Source organism: Rhynchophorus ferrugineus, unplaced genomic scaffold, assembly GCF_030347505.1.
Source record: "Rhynchophorus ferrugineus isolate W39M unplaced genomic scaffold, kcgeb_rfMv2 rfM2, whole genome shotgun sequence".
NCBI classification, from domain to species: domain Eukaryota; kingdom Metazoa; phylum Arthropoda; class Insecta; order Coleoptera; family Curculionidae; genus Rhynchophorus; species Rhynchophorus ferrugineus.
Window position 1 is genome coordinate 19,945,011 of NW_027472581.1, and position 21,837 is coordinate 19,966,847.

The 21,837-nt window shown below is 31.8% G+C and overlaps 2 protein-coding genes across 2 annotated transcripts; both read right to left on the reverse strand.

Moving 5' to 3' along the window:
- Positions 1 to 10,053: 10,053 nt before the first annotated feature.
- Positions 10,054 to 11,011, reverse strand: LOC143191341 (ATP-dependent DNA helicase Pif1-like). Its single transcript, XM_076396276.1, has 2 exons — positions 10,944 to 11,011; positions 10,054 to 10,881 (listed from the first exon to the last, which is right to left on the reverse strand). The coding sequence occupies exons 1-2, from the start codon at positions 10,954 to 10,956 to the stop codon at positions 10,247 to 10,249; spliced, it is 648 nt and encodes a 215-aa protein (XP_076252391.1). The 5' UTR covers positions 10,957 to 11,011; the 3' UTR covers positions 10,054 to 10,246.
- On the reverse strand, positions 10,054 to 14,421 carry LOC143191340 (uncharacterized). The gene is made up of 4 exons (XM_076396275.1): positions 13,973 to 14,421; positions 13,794 to 13,912; positions 13,014 to 13,509; positions 10,054 to 12,924 (listed from the first exon to the last, which is right to left on the reverse strand). The coding sequence occupies exons 1-4, from the start codon at positions 14,292 to 14,294 to the stop codon at positions 12,059 to 12,061; spliced, it is 1,803 nt and encodes a 600-aa protein (XP_076252390.1). The 5' UTR covers positions 14,295 to 14,421; the 3' UTR covers positions 10,054 to 12,058.
- Between the last annotated feature and the right edge of the window lie 7,416 nt (positions 14,422 to 21,837).

A 21,837-nucleotide genomic window follows, 5' to 3' on the forward strand; every position in this document is an offset into this window, starting at 1 on the left:
TGAACATTTATTACTTTATTTACTATTTCATATTTTTGTTTCTGATATAAAAGCAGAAGAAGATTATGGTTAATTATATGTGAGGCTCTGAAGTTGTTACAGTTCTGAAAATCATTTTATTTATGGGATATTGTGTTAAAATGTTCATTGTTGCAGTAATTGAAACTTTGTTCATTATTGAAACATAATGGATATTAGATTTAATTAATTGCCATTTAAGAAATGTTAGTTAGTGTTATTTCTTGAGATAGTCAAATTAATATATTTTAGTATACAGACTTTAATTAATGTTACATATCAAATACTTTTCTAACGTTATATGAATGTTTAGAGTCAAACAAGAAGAAGCTTTCTCTACAATAAAAGCAGCTAAAGCAGGTGTACCACAAGGAAGTGTACTGGGACCAATGCTTTATCTACTCTACACTTGTAATATACCACAAATGGAAAATATTACGATAGCCACATTTGCTGATGATACTGTGATTATAGCTGTCGGAGACAATAGTGAAGAAGACAAGTGACAATATAAATAATTGGACACAAGCTTGGAAAATAAGAATTAATGAAAGTAAATCTGTACATGTGCAGTTCACCTATAAACAGACCGTACAAGCACCAATAACATTAGATAACACTATCATTCCATATAGAAATAACGCTAAATATTTCGGAATGTATCTCAATGTAAAACTCCGCTGGAAGGAACATATAAAGAAGAAAAGAAAAGAATTGAAATTGAAATATAGGAAAATGTACTGGCTAATTGGAATAACAATTATCAGTATATAATAAATTGCTATTATATAAGCAAATACTGAAACCTATATGGACATGCGGAGTTCAATTATGGGGATGTTCTGCAAAGAGTAACATAAATAAAATACAAAATTTTCAGGATAAAGTCCTGAGAGGTATTGTGGGCGCACCCAAATACTATAGGACTGATTACCTACATCGATACCTTCAGATACCCACAGTCAGTGAAAAAATCAAGAGAATTACAAGGGGGCATGAGGAAAGACTCCGTTCTCATACGAATATTGAAATATTGCAACTTTTGGATAACACCAGAACAGTACATAGACTCAAAAGAATCAAATTATCTGATCTTGTGTAGTGTTGTGTAGTGAGGTGCATATATTAAAAAATTCAGCAGTGAAATGTATAAACATTATTTCACCAGAGACTGAGTTAGGGCCGATGGGTCCTCCTAGTTATATACCTAGATTAAAGTTATAAAAAAAAATTGTAGGTTAGACGGAAACGACTAGTAACAATGTATTAATTAAATAATAATAAAAAAAATATTGAAACGTAATGGATATTAGATTTAATTAATTGCCGTATAAGGAATGTTAGTCAGTGCTATTTCTTGAGATAGTTAAATTAATGTCTTTTAGTATACAGACATTTATGACCTAATTAATGTTATATATCAAATACATTTCTAATGTTATATTAAATATATTTTTTAAAAAGTATTGATAACCATTTGAGAGAGGAGAAACATTACTAACTTAATAAATTGTGGTCGAATTTCGATCACACGGCGATCATTATATTTTCAATTGACTAAACTGAATAATTTTCAGACAGTGTGTTATTTCACCATTCCAAATAGTCCGCATTAATATATATTCGCTATCGTTTTGTTCGCGAATTTGTAAAAGTAGTTTCCGAGACATTGTTAACGGTATTGCCTGGCATGCACTTTTTAAATTGTCTGAATTTCAGGCGTCATTAAAGGCCGGGATGCCCATCAAGCCGGCTGCAAAAACATTTTCGAACTAAAACAGCATTTTCGTTTCAGGAGCCCCGTTTTTGAAATGTTCGTTTAATTGACGGCGCGAGTTTTTGTTCTTCGTCGAGATTTTTCTGCAAAACTCGATGAGAAGAATCGGGTTCGGCCGACGTCTAAAGGGTTTTGAACCCTAATGGTCTAATAACGGTCCTTGTGGAGCGTATATATACTCTTGTTCCATGTAATTAAATTGATAATTAATTTTATACCGATATGCGCGAATAAAACAAGTCGTGGTTATTAATAATATAAATTACTCACTAATATATAGCTAGATTTATTAATTAATAGAGTTCTAGCTAAAAAGAACCACAATGCTGTCTGATTAGTTCGAACGCATAAACGGATGAGCCTGTCAAAGTCGCCTGGCTGTCAGACGCATGCAAAATTCTCGAAAGCATTAGAGGTTATAACTCTACTGTGGCGGTATATTTGACTGTAGTTTTTAGATGTACTATAATGTTAAAATAAATTATATTTGTTAAAATTTTGTTCAACTATTTTATTTAGATTTTTCTTAGATAAGATTAAATTTTTGTTGTATGTCAAAACCAAACTGAACTAAATCTCTGAGTTGATGACGAAGTTTTGACGTCACAAATTTAGATGACGTATGTACAAGATAACTTTGAATAGACTCTAGTCTAACCAATAAGGTAGTGAACTAACGTTATCATTATTTGTGACGCCGAAAGGCTGCAATGTTGCCGCATCGACTTTGCCTTTCAGTTTATTTGGATTTGGACATATAACAAAATTGTAATATAAATTGCAGTAGGTAATTATGCAGTCAAAATAGTTTGCAGTTGTTTTATTATATTAACATTGAACTCTTTTTTGAGTATATTCATCTTCGGTCGTTGCTACTTTCATTGCCTTGCTTTGGTAATTGTGTCAACGTGGCAGCATTGGATCATAATTCCATATCCAGAAAGTTTCATACAGTCACTAACACTTGTTCACTATTCCACCATTTGTCAATTTCTTCTTCTGTTTGTTTGATGGATTTCATCGAAATCGTAGGTGTTATTGCAGACAATGCTTTTTCAACATATCCAATCAGCAGTTTTAGCTTGTACATCCCTCTCTACTGTAATAATTTCTTACCACACCTCATATAAATTCGATCAGATTAAATATGCAATGAAAGATATGATGACGTAATACTGTGTATGTTATTTCAGGTGTATTTCTAAAAAAATAAATTGCATAAAACGCAGTTAATCATTTTATTTATATTTATATTTATGTCACTCAAAAGGCTGTATATCTCTATCTGTAGTTTTCTATAGATACTTTCCAGACTAATAGTTTTTTCTAAAATAATTCTAGAAATGGGAATGAAAAATACTGATATTAAAATGAATTTACAAACTGCAATACATTGGACATCGTTATGACATGAGTTTATTGTTATTTTGGATCGACTATATCTACCATAGCTTTCAGTCGTCCCATCAAAACAGCTACGGGGCAGTTTGTAACTCAGTGATTATTTGAATTTTTTGAGCAGTAACTTTAAATGCATCACTGCTGCCCTCAACTTTCAATTATTAATGGACTATTATGAAATTTTGAATAAGTTGCATCATCTAATTTGTTTTTGACAGGCATTGGCGGCAGACAACAACCCGATTTTTAATAAATTTAAAAATTTTAATAAAAATGAAATAAAGTGTTTTTCGTGGACTGATTATCACGTCACAAATGACGCCAAACGTTCAGGATATCCAAAAGAAGCCGTTACGCTATGCAATGATTAAGCCATCGGTCATTAGATGATCGGAGAATGAAAGTGAGGTAGTTGAGGCTGATATTCTACATGAAAGTTATCGGCGCCTTGATTTCTCAGTCGATCATAATAGCAACCGCTTGACCTTTTCAAGACTACTTGGTAATTTTCAACGAGTTTAAATCACAACATACAAGATATCAAAAAAAAAAAAACAATTAAACTAGTGAACATGGGTGAAAATGTAACAAATAAGGCTAAAATATTGTGGTATTTTTTGGGACACACACGAAAAAGCCAATACGATCATCACCGAATATTATTCAGAGCTTTTACACAGTATTGAAGTTTGATTTGAAGCAAGAAGGTATCATTTGGTGAAGGAAAAGTGCTGTTTCATTATAGGTGCACACAAGTGTAGACATTATGATAAAAATCCGTACATTAAGCGACGAACTGCTACCCCATCCAGCATATCCTCCAGATTCAGCTTCAGGTAAGAATTTCGGGTTTAGTAAAGAGGTCACTACTGAAATAAACGTCTATTTTGACAAAACCTATTATTTGAAAAGCTTATTATTATTTAAAAAAATTCGAAAAACGTTGGATCAAATATATTGAATTAAAATTAGATAATGCTGAGAAATAAAACTTTATTTTAATACAAAAAATACGTTCAATTCCAAAAGTTCCTTTCCTTATCAAATAGCCTTCGTCCTATATCAAAGGGTCTATTTTAATACATTTTATTTTGTTAGGGTATAAATAAAATTCCTTTTGTTTTTGCTTATGTTTTTTTTACTTTTTCACTATTTTAATATTAATAGTTGAATATACGATGCATATTTAGTTATCTGGTCATTTTTAACAACTATATTTTTTGCGCTGTGTATATAGAAGGAAAACAGAATCGTATGGTTTGTTAAATGGAAACAACTTTATTTACAAATTACTTGGGATACAATACTGAATAAAATTGAAACAAAAATAAATATTTTGGTTAACGAAAAACGGTTGAATGCAAACCTTGATGGAATAACCCTAAAAAAATAATGGTGAACTAACGAGCTTTCACGTTTTGTATAATCGCATGAAATAATATACAGATTTAGTGAATATTTTTAAAATGGTTTTTTTTTCTACTTTTCAGTCGGGTTTTGATATATTTTATTGTATTTAATTTTGAAATAAATATCATCTGGAAGGTAGGAATTTATCTATAATTTCTTTCAGTTCTAAGTTGATAAATTTCCGATCTAACTAACAGAAACAGTTAAACATTTCTCTAAAATTATTATACTGTAATGTAAAACATTTATTGTTTTTTTTTATAATTTAATTTTTATATTTTTGCCTATGGCAATTAGGAATTAATTTAAGCTCTTAATTAACTTATTAATGAACTTAACAATAGTTTGTTCCATGTTCTTACTTGAAATTATAGTTATTTGCATGTAATCTGATCATTTATTAATTTTAAAAAAATTGGTACATTATATATTAAGTTTTTTTCGTCTGCCTGGCAACGTAGTGATAAAGTGTCGAAATAACGATGTTAGTTTGGTAATGATAAATTTTTCCATAGTATTACGATCTTAAAAAGTGGTAATCTCAAGGAGCTATATCCGGTGAGTAGGCTATTTACGGTAGAAGTTCCTATTCTCATTTAATGTAACAGAAATTCCTTGCTTTTATTACTCGCTGTTGCTGGTTTTCCTTGCAACAATATGTAGTTTAATTTTTTGAGATGATTGTAGACATTTGTCGGAACATATTTAACCGATTTTGGTAACTTGTAGTACAATACATCTTGCTGATCCCATCATATGCACAGCAACACTTTATGGCCACAAATATTCTATTTCATTATCAATGTAGATGATTATATTGGTTTAAAGCATAACTATTTGGGCTTGGGATTGATGTAGTAAGATTCACTTTTTATCGTTAGTCACTACGTCTCCGAAAGCTCTTAATATTTTTACCTAACAAGACATGAAACCATTATTTTTAAATGGATTTATAAAAGTGCATTTTCAACCAATTTTTGTGGTAGTAAATTTCGCTCCATTTTGACATTCCCTATCGCGTGTTAGACCTGTATATATTTCACTGAAATAGTTCACTGAAGTTTTCAGTTTCACTGAATAGATTCATCAAATATTAAGTTTTCTGTTGTTAGTTAAGTGCGTTATCTGTTAAGGGCTTTATGAAATGTATCTAGGTTTTCGTCCATTTTTTCCTTAGGGCCTTTCGTTGTGGTTCTCTAAACTATTCTATTTCATATAAGATCAAAATAATCAACTTTATATTATCGAAATCTAAAAGTATTTGATGTTCTTCAGTAGCAGATTTTTTCAAATCCAAGAAAAAAGTTGAATGAATGATGTTATTTTGGATGATCCATAATTAGTGTGTACGCACTGAATACCTCAATAATACCAAATGGAAGTCTCTTCTTACTGTTATAAAATTTTTTTTTAGAATTCGTAATGTTTGCCTCTGTTCCAATTTGTGTTGTTAATTTTCCGCTTCAACGATTTCAGTTTGAAACTAAGTAATGAGGGCCAAAGTTGCAGTACTTCTATCGGAAAGAGCATAATACTATTTCTGCGACGAAAAATGTACATTACATTTCACGGAGTATACTCAAGCGGCAGTTTTTGTATGCCGTTTTACCGGTTAAGTTATGAAGATTAAAATCCAGAATTGGTCGTGTAGGGGAAAATTGCGGATTTTTTCGGACGGAAGATAGGCAAGGGAAAAATAACGATAATGAACTTTAACCCGACGAAAATTGTTCAAGATCACTTAATTGCTTTCAATTTTCTTTTATTTTTTGTTTATATATATATATATACATATATATATATATATATATATATATATATATATATATATATATATAAATATATATATAATAGGTCAATTGAAAAGTCTCCGGGGTGACAGATGGTGGTACTAGAATTAAATCCATATGTTTTTTAGTTAGCCCTAACATTCAAAAGATGCGTGTATATAAATTTGACAGCTGTCGGATCATTACTTTGTAGATTATAGCATTTTGAGTGAAGCAATTTCTTTTATTGTGAAAAAAACGGATAAATAGGAATTTCACATGTTGATAAAATATTGCTTTTTGAAGGGATAAAAATACAGTTGAAGCAAAAGCTTGGCTTGATGCCGAGTTTCCGGACACTGCCCCAGGAAAATCAACCATCAAAGATTGGTATGCTAAGTTTAGATGTGGTGAAATGAGCACCGAAGACGGTGAACGCAGTGGATGCCCAAAAGAGGTTGTTATCGATGTAAACATTTATAAAATCCACAAAATGATTTTGAATTGAAATTGAATGAAATAGCAGACACTCTAAAGATATCAATTGAATGTGTACATCATATCATTCATGAATATTTGGGTATGAGAAAGCTCTGTGCAAAGTGGGTGCCGCGCGAGCTTACTTCTTACTTCATCCTTTCACTCCGAAGTTCAATTGAGAGTCATCCGAGTGGACGGAACATGATGAATCCGCTCCAAAGCGTGGGAAAACACAATAATCGGCTGGTAAGATTGTGGCGTCTGTATTTTGAGATGCGCATGAAATAATATATATATATATATATATATATATATATATATAAGAAAAATCGACGTCGATCTTTATTTACGGACAACGGTTTTGACTTCTAGTAGCTTATTATTTTGCAGATTATCAATGGTTTGTGGTTAAGTTTCAATAATATTAGTATTTGAGTTTATAGCTTGATAGCGTTCATTAAAGCTACATATTCACTAATATGTATTTGAAAAATCATTTAATAACATGTCATAGAACTGAGTGACTGAAATATACTGGCTGAAGTAAGTCGACGAAGTCTTGACGATAAATGTGATACCACTCAATTCTATTTTCGCTATTCATTCTTTATAAAACTGATATGAAATAATACCACTCTCAGGCTATTAAATAAACCCATGTAATTTTACGTTGCGTAGAACATTAGTGAATTTTAATAATAGGCTAGATAACTATTGTTGAAGAAGCACTTTATGAAAATTATACGTAGTTACTTTACACAGAATAAAAGTTATTTCTGCAAAAAAATGATTTTAACGAAAAATTGTAGTTTGAAATTATGAAGTTGTAGCTAAAACTTTCATTGAGTGCTATTACAAGTATGTAAGTAAAAGTTAAGTAAAATAAAAGAGAACGAAGTATATATATTATGTAGTTGAAGAATTCATAGGAATATTTTTGAAATGTTAAAGCTTGCTTTAACATTTCAATTTTTCAGCAAGTTTTTTGTCAAGTACTTGATGAAGTATTATTAATTTAATTTTTAATTGTATTTCCTTAAATATGCCATTTTATTTACCCAAATATTACGAGGTCATTTGATACAATACAGAACTGCATCATTAAACGTTTATAATGTAAACCTTTATTCGTGTTGGAGTAAATAACACTGTAAATAATATTTGAGGTTGTTTATATGAGTCTCTAATAATTGTTAGGTAGCCCTGTTGCATCTGTATATTAGTGGGTCAGCCATCGAAACAATCTTGTTTTTTCTTAGCAAATATGGAGCCCTTGATTTCAATAATATTATTATCATAGTATTATAGTTTATCTAAGTGGCGATTTATACTCTTTAGCGATATTACCTACATTTATGACTTTTTTTGCGTGAAAGTGTCATAATCATAGTATTTTTATTTAATGTTCTCCAATGTTCAATTACAATTTATGGTTAGTGTGCCTGGAACACTCACTCACTTCAATTCTATAAAAGTTCCAGTATTCTTTTTAAAATTATCGACGTATCGATTGTGGGCAATTTTAGGTTATTTGCCTTGATATATTTCAGTTCTATATTTTCATTTATCTTTTCTTTCCGTTGGTGATTGGTTGACAAAAACTATTTATTTAATTGTGAAATATAAGATAAATAATCCAAATAAAATCGAAGGGCACTAAAAAGTTTAAATGTTGGATTGCAAAATGATTGTTACGAAATGGTAACATCAATGTTTCGTAGCGTTTCTGATAGGTTTCTGATAGGCGACTTTTGAAATTTTATGTTTTTATTTCTGGTAAAATTTTAGTAATCCATTTTATCTTATTTACTTTAATATAAATACATTTTTAACAATTTGCATAAAGTACATTATTATTACAAATCAATATTTGTGTGATCCTTTATTACAGTTATCTAATCTATTGCCAACTACCCAGCCTGATTTATATAGGATAACCTATATAGATCGATGTCGAACTTGGAATTCTCACATACCATATTTGCCAAACGAAAGCAATTTGGACTTAAACTAAGCTACATGTTCATTATCATTATTATTCAATGGTTGGACATATATATATATATATATATATATATATATATATATATATATATATATATATATATATATATATATATATATATATTAGAGCTAGAAAAAAAACTAGAATAAAATATGATACATTAGGTACTTAGTAATAAGTAATCTTTGGATTTTATTATACTGTAGTACGTATATTTTTTATAAATATTGCATTTGTTTCTTTCTCATTATTATCCCTTTTTCTTTGTACCAGACTTGGAAAAAGTTTTTTCCCATCACATTCAATAGCTGGGTTTTAATCTTCATAATTTAGGAGGCTTAGAGCTATCCGAAAGCGACCATTCGGGACGTTCTCTTAAATGGAATATACATTTTTCTTCGTAAAATAACGACTACACTGCCTCCACCGAAAATACTGTATGCTCATTAGACGTTAATTTAAATTTAATCTGAGGAAATTCAATTTGAAAATTGTTCAGGTGAAAAGTGAAACCGACAAAGTTTAAAGTTCTCGTGGATTTGGCTATCTCGGTGATTATAGTTTGCACATTTATAGGAAAGTGCGGTATAAAAAAATTAGTAAAATATGAATATATATTGTTGTTAGCATTAATTTTAAATCGTTTTTTTTCCTAAAGCGGAAGTTGATATTAAATATTGATTAATGAATGAGTTAAACGTTGATGTGATTTCTTAAACAGAATTACAGTTTGAACACCTTGTTTCTTTGATAATAATATTTGATGGTATATTGATTGCGTTATTCTTGGTTGATAATTTGTATGTTTGTGGATCAAGTAAAAACTGAATTGCTTCAATGATTTGTGTTTCATTTGAGAGAAAATTTTGTTTCATTCATATTTTTTAGTTAGTTTGGTATGATCAAGTTGGTTATGCTCCTTGTTTTCGACATAATTTGATATTTTTAACCTTTCGAAACCTCTCAAGAGATATTCTCCAATTTACTGTAAACTTCAGCAAGTAATTAAAGCTCATCGTATATATAATTTTTTATATAAACTAGCTGACCCGACAGACTTCGTCCTGTCAAAAAGATTTGTAATGTGGCAGTTTTTGTGCCTACGTATTTTAAAAAATTCTCCTGAACAGAACCATCACCCTGGTGATAGGGCGTTGTGAATAAAAAATAATTAAATAAAACATATATAAGGATTGAAAAGTAAGTAATCGCTTTATTGTTAATCATGTGAATCATAATTATTATTATTATTATCATTATATTGCTTTGTGGTATACGATGTTTTTTGTTTGATTACCTGGCGCATAGATAAACAAATCTGATGGTTTTCCAACACGGGAACAGGCAACATACAATTGACCATGTGAGAAACATGGGTTTTCTAGATTAATACCACAAACACTTAATGATTGCCCCTGGGACTTGTTTATAGTCATAGCAAAAGCAAGCCGTCAACATGTCTATAGGAAATTTGCCATTACCAATGTCAATGAGTTGTTTAGAGAATATGTTTCCAGATTGGTCATTTTGCAACTCGACACGCATATTCTTGCTTAAATGAAGTACTTTAACATGTTTCCACAAATTGGAGGACTTTAGACATGCATTGAGTTCATCAGCTGGCGTTGATCGTGGAATCACTGGCAATGTTTGACGAAAATCTCCTGCTAATAAAATCATTGCACCACCAAATCGGTTATTATTGCTACGTAGATCTTTTAAGGTTCTGTCTAAAGCCTCCAAAGATTTTTTATGTGCCATCGTGCATTCATCCCAAACAATCAATTTACATTGCTGCAAAACCTTTGCCATTGCAGAGTTCTTCGAAACGTTGCAGGTTGGAGTTTCATTGCTTTGCATATTTAATGGCAATTTTAGTGCTGAATGGGCTGTTCGACCACCTTCAAGCAAAGTTGCTGCGATTCCCGACGAAGCGAGTGCAAGTGCAATTTTATTTTGTGAGCGAATTGTTGCTAATATTAATGAAATAAAAAAAGTTTTTCCTGTACCACCAGGTGCATCTAAGAAATAAATCCCTCCAGTTTCATCATTTGTTACTTTCATAAGAGTTTCAAATACATACTTCTGTTGTTCATTTAACAGTGGAAGATTTGTTTGAATTTATTCTTTCAAAGCGTTGAGATCATACAGTCTTTCTCGATGCAACTCTTGGTTAAAAGCGTCATGCATTGGACGATTGGGCGCGGTCAGGCCTAATTGAATTAATAGTTTGTTTGACATTATCAAGCACATGTCCTCAATTGAAATCAATGCTTCATTGTAAATTTCTTCACTGATTTGTATATTTGGATTTCCCATTCTATTCCGTATTTGATACAAAATATCATCACACATATAATCTTTGTACTTCATCCACAAATCAATTGGGTTTGATGGGAAGCATGTAGATATGATTATAGAAAACAATGTTCGTATTTGATGAGTGTGTGATGATATTACAGCATCATTGAGAGTTTGATCCCAATGAGCGTCATTTTCAAGCAATTGCAAACGTTGACAGGCTTCTCTGTAGGATCCACACAATTCACCATCAACAGTTCGTAACTGTTGGAATGATGTTGGGCCACGTACATTGACTAATAGCAGTCGTAAATAAAAACATTCATCATTGCTTGGATGTACTGAATAAATCCGGCCAATCGCATCGGTGGAATATACATCTGTATATCCTGGAACTGGTTTTCCTTGTTTCCGTCGTATAAATCTCCTTGAGGATTGATTCCAGGTATAATATTTTGGCATTTCAGAATATAGCAATGTTTGTGCGAAATCATCGTTTTGGCATGTCTCAAAAAAACTGGTTAATGTAGTAGATGGTGGCTGAGCAGCTCTTTGTACTGCGTTCTGTGCTGTAAAATACACTCTTTGTCCATTTTCTAAATGCACAGCTAAGTGAACAACAGAAGGGTGTCTCTCATGAATAGGAAAAGAAAATATTCGCCAAACTGCTTCATTACTACTGACATAGCGGCCCATTTGGTATTGGGTAACTTCATCATTAGAATTCTCTGCACCAATTCCAATCACAGCCATATCACTCCCTTTGGTTACATATTTGCAAATGTATTTAATCGATTTCACTGAATGGCAAGATTCAACGTTGATGTGTGCTTTGAATGTCTTTGATAAAATGGGTGAATATGGAACAATCCAACGATTATCTATTTCAATATTTTGTTAATTTAATTTGACAATTGTTGATTTTCCATTGTCTGCTGTCGATCTGCGACGATACAATGGATAACCGTCATTACCAGTAATTGTTTCCGATATTAATGTCCGTGGATATCGTTTTGAACATTTACCATCCATCATACACGGTGAATTTTGATTAAGAGTTCCACAGGGACCATGTATCATGTTTTTGATAACTACCTCATGCAATCCAGGATCTACTTGTACATTAGGGATTTCAGCTGATATCACTGCATCAACTTCATTTGGCCTTATCTTTTCAACCAACCAAATCAAAATGTGTGCATGTGGCAATCCTCGTTTCTGCCACTCCACAGAATACATCCAGCAGCGTGTCTCACCAAACACATTATGTTTTACGATGAAATTCATTAAAGATTTCAACTTTTGTCTAAAGACTCTGGCTGTAATATCATGACGATCAATGGATGATTTCCCAGGTAATAACTCCTGCTTAATTTCTATCCATTGCGGATTGAATGTAAATGTGATGAACAAATCTGCTGTACCATAATGACGAACATACGACATGGCATCTTGAGCATATTCGTGCATATGCCGAGGGCTTCCGATGTATGTTGCTGGAAGAATAGTCATCCGACCGACATTCTGTGCATTTCCATCAGTATTAATCGCATCTCGAAGGTGAATATACTCTTCAGATCGGAGTTTGGTTTGATTCAACCTGATGAATGTTAATCTCTCCGTTTCAATTTTAACATACATGTCATCAACATATTTGTGATATAATCGCCGACATTTCAATATGTGATTATCTGCATTTTCCCGAATCATTAGGCGGTATGAATAATAGTTCATTGAACTGACTTTTTTGTTGGTTTCAGAACCTGTAAACAGATTTTGTTTTAATAACATTCAAATACATAATATAGTGACTGAGATATTATCGCCATAGCTAAACTAATATTTTAGTTACCTGTAATGGGATTTATCATTTTTATTGATAAATCGTAGCCATCTTCACCTTGCCAAAATATAATGGGATATTGCAGTGCATCATATGAGCGGTGTGTTTCCTTTATAGGTTGTAATTGAAAATTCCGACGATGTAAAACAATATCACGGGATTCCAAGTTTTCTCCAACTACAACGATAGCAACTTCATCAATAGTTGGTGCATTAAAACGTCTTGTATGTTGACCTGCAGGTGTTTTATCAGCTCTGATTACAATTTTGTGATTATCGGATGGCATCAGATCCAGGGCAGTTTTAAACAATATAATCAATTGATTGTGTTGATGAAATAAAGTTTGTAATTGTTCTACAATAGACCTTTTTACTAAATTGTTATGTGCACAACGCAGATCAATTTCTTGTGGTGAATTGCCCATAAAATAAATTTGCAGGAATTTGTTGTCGCTATCTGACACTGGTAACAGTGAACCTGCTCTGTGATATATTTGCCCTTGTATCTGTAAATAAAAAAAATATTATGGTGTGGTATAAATTAATGGATTGTCAATGATCAAACTTAAATAATATTTGATCTTAAAAAGTATATATTTAGTTTTAACTAATATCTATCAAATATAAAATATAATAAAAGTGTCACTGAAACTGAATCACCATATAATATGATGACTAAGTGATATATTTCGTAATGATTAAGAAATTGAAGATTAGTAACACATCTTAACTTTGGTGACAGAAAATTTTGTTCGCTAAAATAATTATGAGTAACTGCTATAATACATACCTTGAAAGTTGGCATAAAATTTTCCCGAACTGCATTTGTTGCCCCAAATGAAGTCATTTGAAAGCAATTGTTATATTGTTGAATATGTGTCAAAAAGTGTATAGAATCTGTTCCTATTCCTGAAACCAATGAGTACAATGGTTCTGGTGGTGGATCCAATTGTATCAATTTCACTTTACCATTTGCGCAACACAATCCATTGGCATCGTTTTTGTATTTTAATGCCTTACAGTGTGAGCAAACCAAGTTCATAGAACCAATAACAACACATTGGTAGTTACTGTAGTCAATTGACACATCGTAACTGAAAGCAGCTGGATTCAAACTTGCGCGATTATTAGTTGAATGTCGCGCTCGCGCTTCACGCGTTTGTGATATCCGAATTCTTTCACGTTCATTTCCGTCGTCACGTTCTTGTGCAGTACGATTATATCGGTAATTAGCTTGGTTTATAGCATTACTGGTTCTTCTACCTAAATTGCTTCGTCTTATAGGAGGCATATCAAATATAAATTATTTTTTCACTAATCACGAACTAAACAAACACTAACTAACTAAACACTCTGCACAAAACACGATATACGAATTTGTTTCGTGTATCACTTGACAATTCATCTGTCATCTGTCAAAAGTCATCTGTAACAGACAACTTTTTTTTTTAAATTTGATATGACTTGAACTCAAATCCTTTTAAGCCGTACGAATTGTTTTATTTATTTAAAATTTGAATTAAATTTTAAACAAATAAAAAATTTTAAATAAATAAAACAATTCGTACGGATTAAAAGGATTTGAGTTCAAGTCATATCAAATTTAAAAAAAAAAAGTTGTCTGTTACAGATGACTTTTGACAGATGACAGATGAATTGTCAACTGATACACGAAACAAATTCAAACAAAAAGGGCTATTTTTAGGGTTTTTCCAGCAATAATTCTAATTTTTCTCGCCGTAAAAACCATCCCTGAACTTCAACGAACATTTTAAAAAAAGATTTGGCCAAATTGGTCCAGGCGTTGTTGAGTTATGCGCTTAGGAACATATTTTGCGATTCATTTTTATATATAAGATTAAAGACTTCCCACTACTGATATTTGGTCGATCCAAAAAGAAAAAAGGAAAACACATATGCTGACTTAAAATTGCTATTATTTCAATGCTATAATGTTAAGAGATTCGGTCATACGTTATAAGAGCTGTGAAAGTTGTGCTATTAGGTTCATGCATCTATTATAATCAACTATATACCAATAAATATATTGAAGTATAGATAAAAACAAGTGTTAAACATCTCAAAGTAATTGTTAAATTCTATGGTTTTGATTTTTTTTTTATATAAAATAACAGTATATACGATTTAACTGACTAACTGATTTAATACTATTTCGAACTGTTTCAACATCGTGGTTTCTTCGTTGATGACTAAAAGTATAGAGACTGATATCTGTAGTATTAAAGATTATATTAGTGATTATGTTCCAGCTTAGCATGGTAAGCGCTTTAGTAGCAAAGATATTAGAATCAAGAATCAAAGTTATATTGCTAGATAGTGCCACGATGGATCATTTTTTAGCGGGAACTTCACATTCAATAGCTGGGTTTTAATCTTCATAATTTAAGGGGCTTAGAGCTATCCGAAAGCGACCATTCGGGACATTCTCTTAAAATGGAATATACATTTTTCTTTTCCACCGAAAATACTGTATGCTCATTAGACGTTAATTTAAATTTAATCTGAGGAAATTCAATTTGAAAATTGTTCAGGTGAAAAGTGAAACCGACAAAGCTTAAAGTTCTCGTGGATTTGGCTATCTCGGTGATTATAGTTTCCACATTTCTTAGAAAGTGCGGTATTAAAAAATGAGTAAAATATGAATATATTTTGTAGTTAGCATTAATTTTAAATATTTTTTTTCCTAAAGCCGAAGTTGATATTAAATATTGATTAATGAATGAGTTAAACGATGATGTGATTTTTTAAACAGAATTACACTTTGCACACCTTGATTCTTTGATAATAATATTTGATGGTATATTGTGGTATTTGATTCCATTATTCTTCGACGATAGTTTGTATTTTTGGAGATATAGATATTTCCAAAGAAATAAAAAAATACAGTAATATCAAGATGACTTAACAAGTAAACACACCATCAAAGGAAACAAGAACTAAACGTAAAAAGAGAAACATGCTCTCGAATGAAAATAAATTACATTACTTCGATATATAATTGTTAATCGGGTGAATTAGGCCTCCAAGAGGATATCACTATAAAGAAATGCGCCTAAAATACCTGTTAAGTGGTGTGGAAAAGAGTTAAAAGTAAATATAATAAAACAACTCTAACTTAGAAACTATTATACCTGTATTCTTAATTGTAGTTTTAAGTCCTTCGATAATAAATGCATTAGATGTACTATAATGTTAAAATAAACAAAAAATGTTTGATAACATTTTTGTTCAATTATTTTAATTAGATTAGAATTTTGTTGTATGTCAAAGCCAAACTGAACTAAAATTCAGAGTGGACGCGGCAACATTGCGACGTTTTGACGTGACAATTTTCGATCATGCATATATATAGGTGCGTACTATAGGTGTTTTTTGTTTTTCCATGTTTTTATCAACAACTAAATTATCAGTACATAGATTTTTCTTCATTAATGAATAGATAAGTAAATTGAATTATAAATCTAATAAAATCTTTTTCTCCTTTTAGTATATATATATATATATATATATATATATATATGTGACTAAGTGTATGACGTCAAAATGTCTCAATGTTGCCACATCAACTTTAGCTTTTAGTATTTGCTGTGTTCTTATATATATATATATATATATATATATATATATATATATATATATATATATATATATATATATATATATTACACCTTAATTTCTTTTGTGCACGTATTTCTTGATAATATTTTATGTAATTACTGCATTCTCCCTAATTCATTTGCCATATCTACAAAGCAGTTAGTATTTATTCTCTTCTCATATTTTCTAACCAAATGCTCATGTATATTATGAAAAATTATACGCCATAATAATTCAACTGAAAAGTCTCCGGCCTGGCACATAGATGGCGCTACTAGAATTAAACCTATATGTTTTTTTAATTAGCTTTAACCTTTAAAAAATGCGTGTATAAATTTGACAGCTGTAGGATCATTAGTTTGTGAATTATAGCATTTTGTAAAAATCAACCATCAAGGATTGGTATGATAAGTTTAGGTGAAATGAGCGCCGAAGACGGTGAACACAGTGGACGCCACAAAATTTGGAATTACTGTAAATTGAAATTGAATGAAATAGCAGACACTCTAAAGATATCCACTGAACGTTTACATCATATCATTTACGAATATTTGGGTATAAGAAAGCTTTGTACAAGGTGGGTGCCGCATGAGCACACTTTTGATCAAAAACAACGACGAGTTCATGATTCGGGGCAGTGTTTGAAGATGATAAAGCGAAATATACCCGAGTCATCCGAGTGGACTGCACACGATGAATCCGCTCCAAAGCGTGGGAAAACGCAACAGTCGGCTGGCAAGGTTATGGCGCCATATTAATTATCATTGACTACCTACTAAGGAAAGACCATCAACAGCGACTATTAACATAGAGTTATTGGTCCGTTTAAAGGATGAAATCGCCGAAAAACCAATATATATATATATATATATATATATATATATATATATATATATATATATATATATATATATATATATATATATAAGAACACTACAAATATTATAATATGCAAGAAATTTTAGCAATTTATTGTTATTTATTATAATAATACTAAAAAACAAACATATTTGCACGTTTTGAACAAGTATGATAACAAAGTTATACTCAATAAATTCTTGTGGTAGCTATTAAAGTAAAAAAAATGCACCTTAATTGGCATAACATGGAATTGCAATTAGGTTGGAGTGGGCAGACCTAAGCGATAGCATGAAAACTGGTTTGTACATAAATCTAGCTGATTTGTATGAAACAGGCTATGTGTTTATATAGTTAAGGTAGCTTAAAATGCAACGAAAGTATAAGATACACGTTAACAATAACGGCTAAAGTTAAATATTAAAAATCACGTTATATACTAATATAACAAATATATTTGATGTTTTTTCATTATTTGGGTTCTATATGATACTAAGGTTTATATATATATATATATATATATATATATATATATATATATATATATATATATATATATATATATGTATATATATAAACAGACAAATACTCTGACACGTTTATTTAATATTGAAAAAATATACAAAAATCTACAGTTTTTCTATCTATTTCCCCTCACTAGTTACGCATTTTGTCCATCATTCTAGAAGTTTTTTCATGCCGGTATCGAATAATTCCTTGGGCAACTCGGACAGCCATATGCTCTAGAACTCCTCTACCTTGTCGTCGAGGGCTTCTTTCTTCTGAGGGTGATAAATCAATCGGACTGAAGGCGGGGAAGAGGTGTGTTTCAGTACCTTCCACCCTAATTCCCATTCCCATAATGGTAGGTTTGTTACGTAGGAAATGGACGTAGAGCACGCCCCGCCCGTCCCAGAACTCCGTACACAGAACCTTACCCGCGGACCTGGTTGTCTTCGCCTTGACTGGCGCCTCTTCCTCCTTCTTCCTCCACTCTTTAGACGACATCGGACTATAATAGTGTACCCATGTCTAGTGTGTAGTGAATATTTGCGTTAAAAAACCGTCCCCTCCGCCTCATATCGCGTCAGCAAGCGGTGACAGTTTGAATATGTCATATTATAAAGTGAAGTATTTGAAATCATTAGTGGATAAATATAAACGAAATGTTTAATTTCACTCTATATAATTGACTATTTTAGAAATATGTCTGAAAAAAGATATACAGTAGATAGGAACTGTTTGGATATGTGGAAAGAAGCATTGCCTACAATAACTCTTTTAGACTGGATGAACTCCATCAAACACATAGAAGAAGAAATTGATGAATGGTGGAATAATAGACAGGTGTTAGGTTGGAAATTAATAGTTTAGTTATTAATTTGAATAGTGACTCAGAAAGATTTAATTAAACTTTCGCGATGTGAGTTTATGATCCAATATTGACCAAGTTAGGGTGATGAGACCAGAAACAACTAAAGATGAGTATGTAATTAATATAGGATAAATGTAGAATATAGTATTGTAGAGTGTGAAGGATTTGTGCATATATAACAGGTCAATTGAAGAGTCCCTTCCTACCAAAATAAAACAGATTTTTTTGGCAAAATTGGTTTTTTTATTAAACATAATTCCCTTCAAGGGTGATTATAGCGACCCTTCAACTTTTCGATACCATTTTTGTATTACGATTTGTCCTTCATGGATTTTTGCCATTGTTTTCACTGACACGGTGCAATGTCTTGGTGAAGCAGCACTTCCTTTTTCTTCGATGCGGCCGGTTTTCGGCGATTTCATCCTTTAAACGGACCAATAACGCTATGTAATAGTCGCGGTTGATGGTCTTTCCTTTTTCAAGGTAGTCAATGAAAATTATTCCATGCGCATCCCAAAATACGGACGCCATAACCTTGCAAGCCGACTGTTGAGTTTTCCCACGCTTAGGAGCGGATTCATCCTGTGCAGTCCACTCGGATGACTCGGGTATATTTCGCTTGATCATCTTCAAATACTGCTCCGAATCATGAACTTGTTGTTTTTGGTCAAAAGTGCGCTCGTGCGACACCCACTTTGTACAGGGCTTTCTCATACCCAAATATTCGTGAATGATATGATGTACACGTTCAGTTGATATCTTTAGAGTGTCTGCTATTTCATTCAATTTCAATTTACGGTCATTCAAAATTTTGTGGCGTCCACTGTGTTCACGGTCTTCGGTGCTCATTTCACCACGTCTAAACTTATCATACCAATCCTTGATGGTTGATTTTCCTGGACAGTGTCCGAAAACTCGGCATCAAACCAAGTTTCTGCTTCAACAGTATTTTTTCCCTTCAAAAAGCAATATGTTATCAATTCGCGAAATTCCTTTTTATTAATTTTATTCACAATAATAAAAGTTGCTTCACCCATAATGCCTCAATTCACAAGCTAATGATTCGACAGCTGCCAAATTTATACACGCATTTTTTGAGGGTTTGAGCTAACTAAAAAAACATATAGATTTAATTCTAGTAGCGCCATCTATGTGCCAGGCCGGAGACTTTTCATGATCTGTTATGTGTATACCTAATATACATGAGCATTTGGTTAGAATATATAAGAAGAGAATAAATACTAACTGATTTGCAGATATGGCAAATAAATTAGGGAGAATGCAATAATTACACATAATATTATCGAGAAATACGTGCACAGAAGAAATTGAGGAGTAATACATATATATATATATAAGAACACAGCAACAAAGGAAACAAATATTAAACGATAAGATATAAGTATGCTCTTATGAAAGCAATTATCAATTAGGTGGATTAGGTTTCCAGGGGATATCACTGCAAAAAAAACGCGAATTTTACTTCATAGTTGGTGTGGAAGAAGACTTTAATGTTAATTGTATAAAACAATTATAATCTACAAACTATTGTGGTTCTATAATTAAATGTAGTTTAAGTATTTCGAGCAAATATGCATTTGATGTACTATGACGTTAAGATAAATTATATTTGATAGATTTTTTGTTTTTGTTTCATTATACTATTAACATTAGCATTTTGTTATATGTCAAAGCCAAAATAAACCTAAAGCTAAAGTTGATGTGGCAACATTGAGACGTTTTGACGTCGTACATTTGGTGACGTTAGTCAGGCATTGTTGCCGCATCAACCTTGAGAATTAGTTCATTTTAACTTTGACATATACAATTTTAATCTGAATTAAATAATGAAACAAAAATAATGTTATGAAATATATTTTATTTTAAGATTATAATACATCTAATCCGTATATTATTATCTGGTTCCTGCTGGAAGTAATGGATTAGAGACGTAATCTGACTCTGACTATTTATTTCTTCTAATTATTAAGCATTTCCAATCGGTATAATAATTAGAAAGTTATCAAAACAATCAAGGGGACAAAGCAACGTTTACCGGATTATAACCTGTAATTATTATAACTGATTTTTTGAGTTATTATAACTATCACTTGAGTTCACTGTTATTTTGAATAGGCTATATACTGTGGTCTCATCATCTTGACGACAACGTTGCCAAACTGGCAGATATATTATTTTAGGTTTAATTATATGGCTCGGTGAATGGAGGTAAAACGAAATGAAATAGTGGTGTGTACATTATGTGACCGTTATTTATTGAAGTTATATAAAAAAGTGGAAAATACAAATTGATAAATGGTATCAGCTCTGGGTTTACTTGTTGATGAGGCTTGGACGCACGTTGACGCACGATGACGCTCAACGGTGGTTGGATACTCATTGATTGAAAATACCCTTCAATAACACCCCGCATCTGTTCAACATCTAGGATTATATTTCTGGGTATTTTGTAGATAGTCATACCACGATGTAAAATTTGGCATGCCTCAGGGTCGCTACACTATTAACTAAACTAATCAAACGATAATAAAATTTCCTGCGGTTTCTTTGTTTTGTTCGAATAATCAATTATCATCATTTATCCCCACTTCTCATCCCGTCGTCGGATAGACAGAAAGAGGGAGGGAGAGAAGGGAGAAAAAAAGATTATTCCCGACCGGATTTTAATCTTCATAACTTAACCGAGCAAAACGATACCGAAAAAACGGCCGTCCGCGAACGCCCTATAAAATGGGATATACATTTTTCTTTCCGAAAATACGATTACGGGGTCTCGCGACGCAAAATACTGCATGTTCATTAGACATTAATTTAATTTTAATCTGGGAATGTTCAAATTGAAAATTGTTCAGGTGGAAGGGGGGTAAGCCGACCGGAAACCGTAATGGCACCCGGGCTAGAGTTGTTCCGACGAGATTAGTGCAACGTTAGTTTTGTGCTGTTTTAAAATGGACAAAGAGAT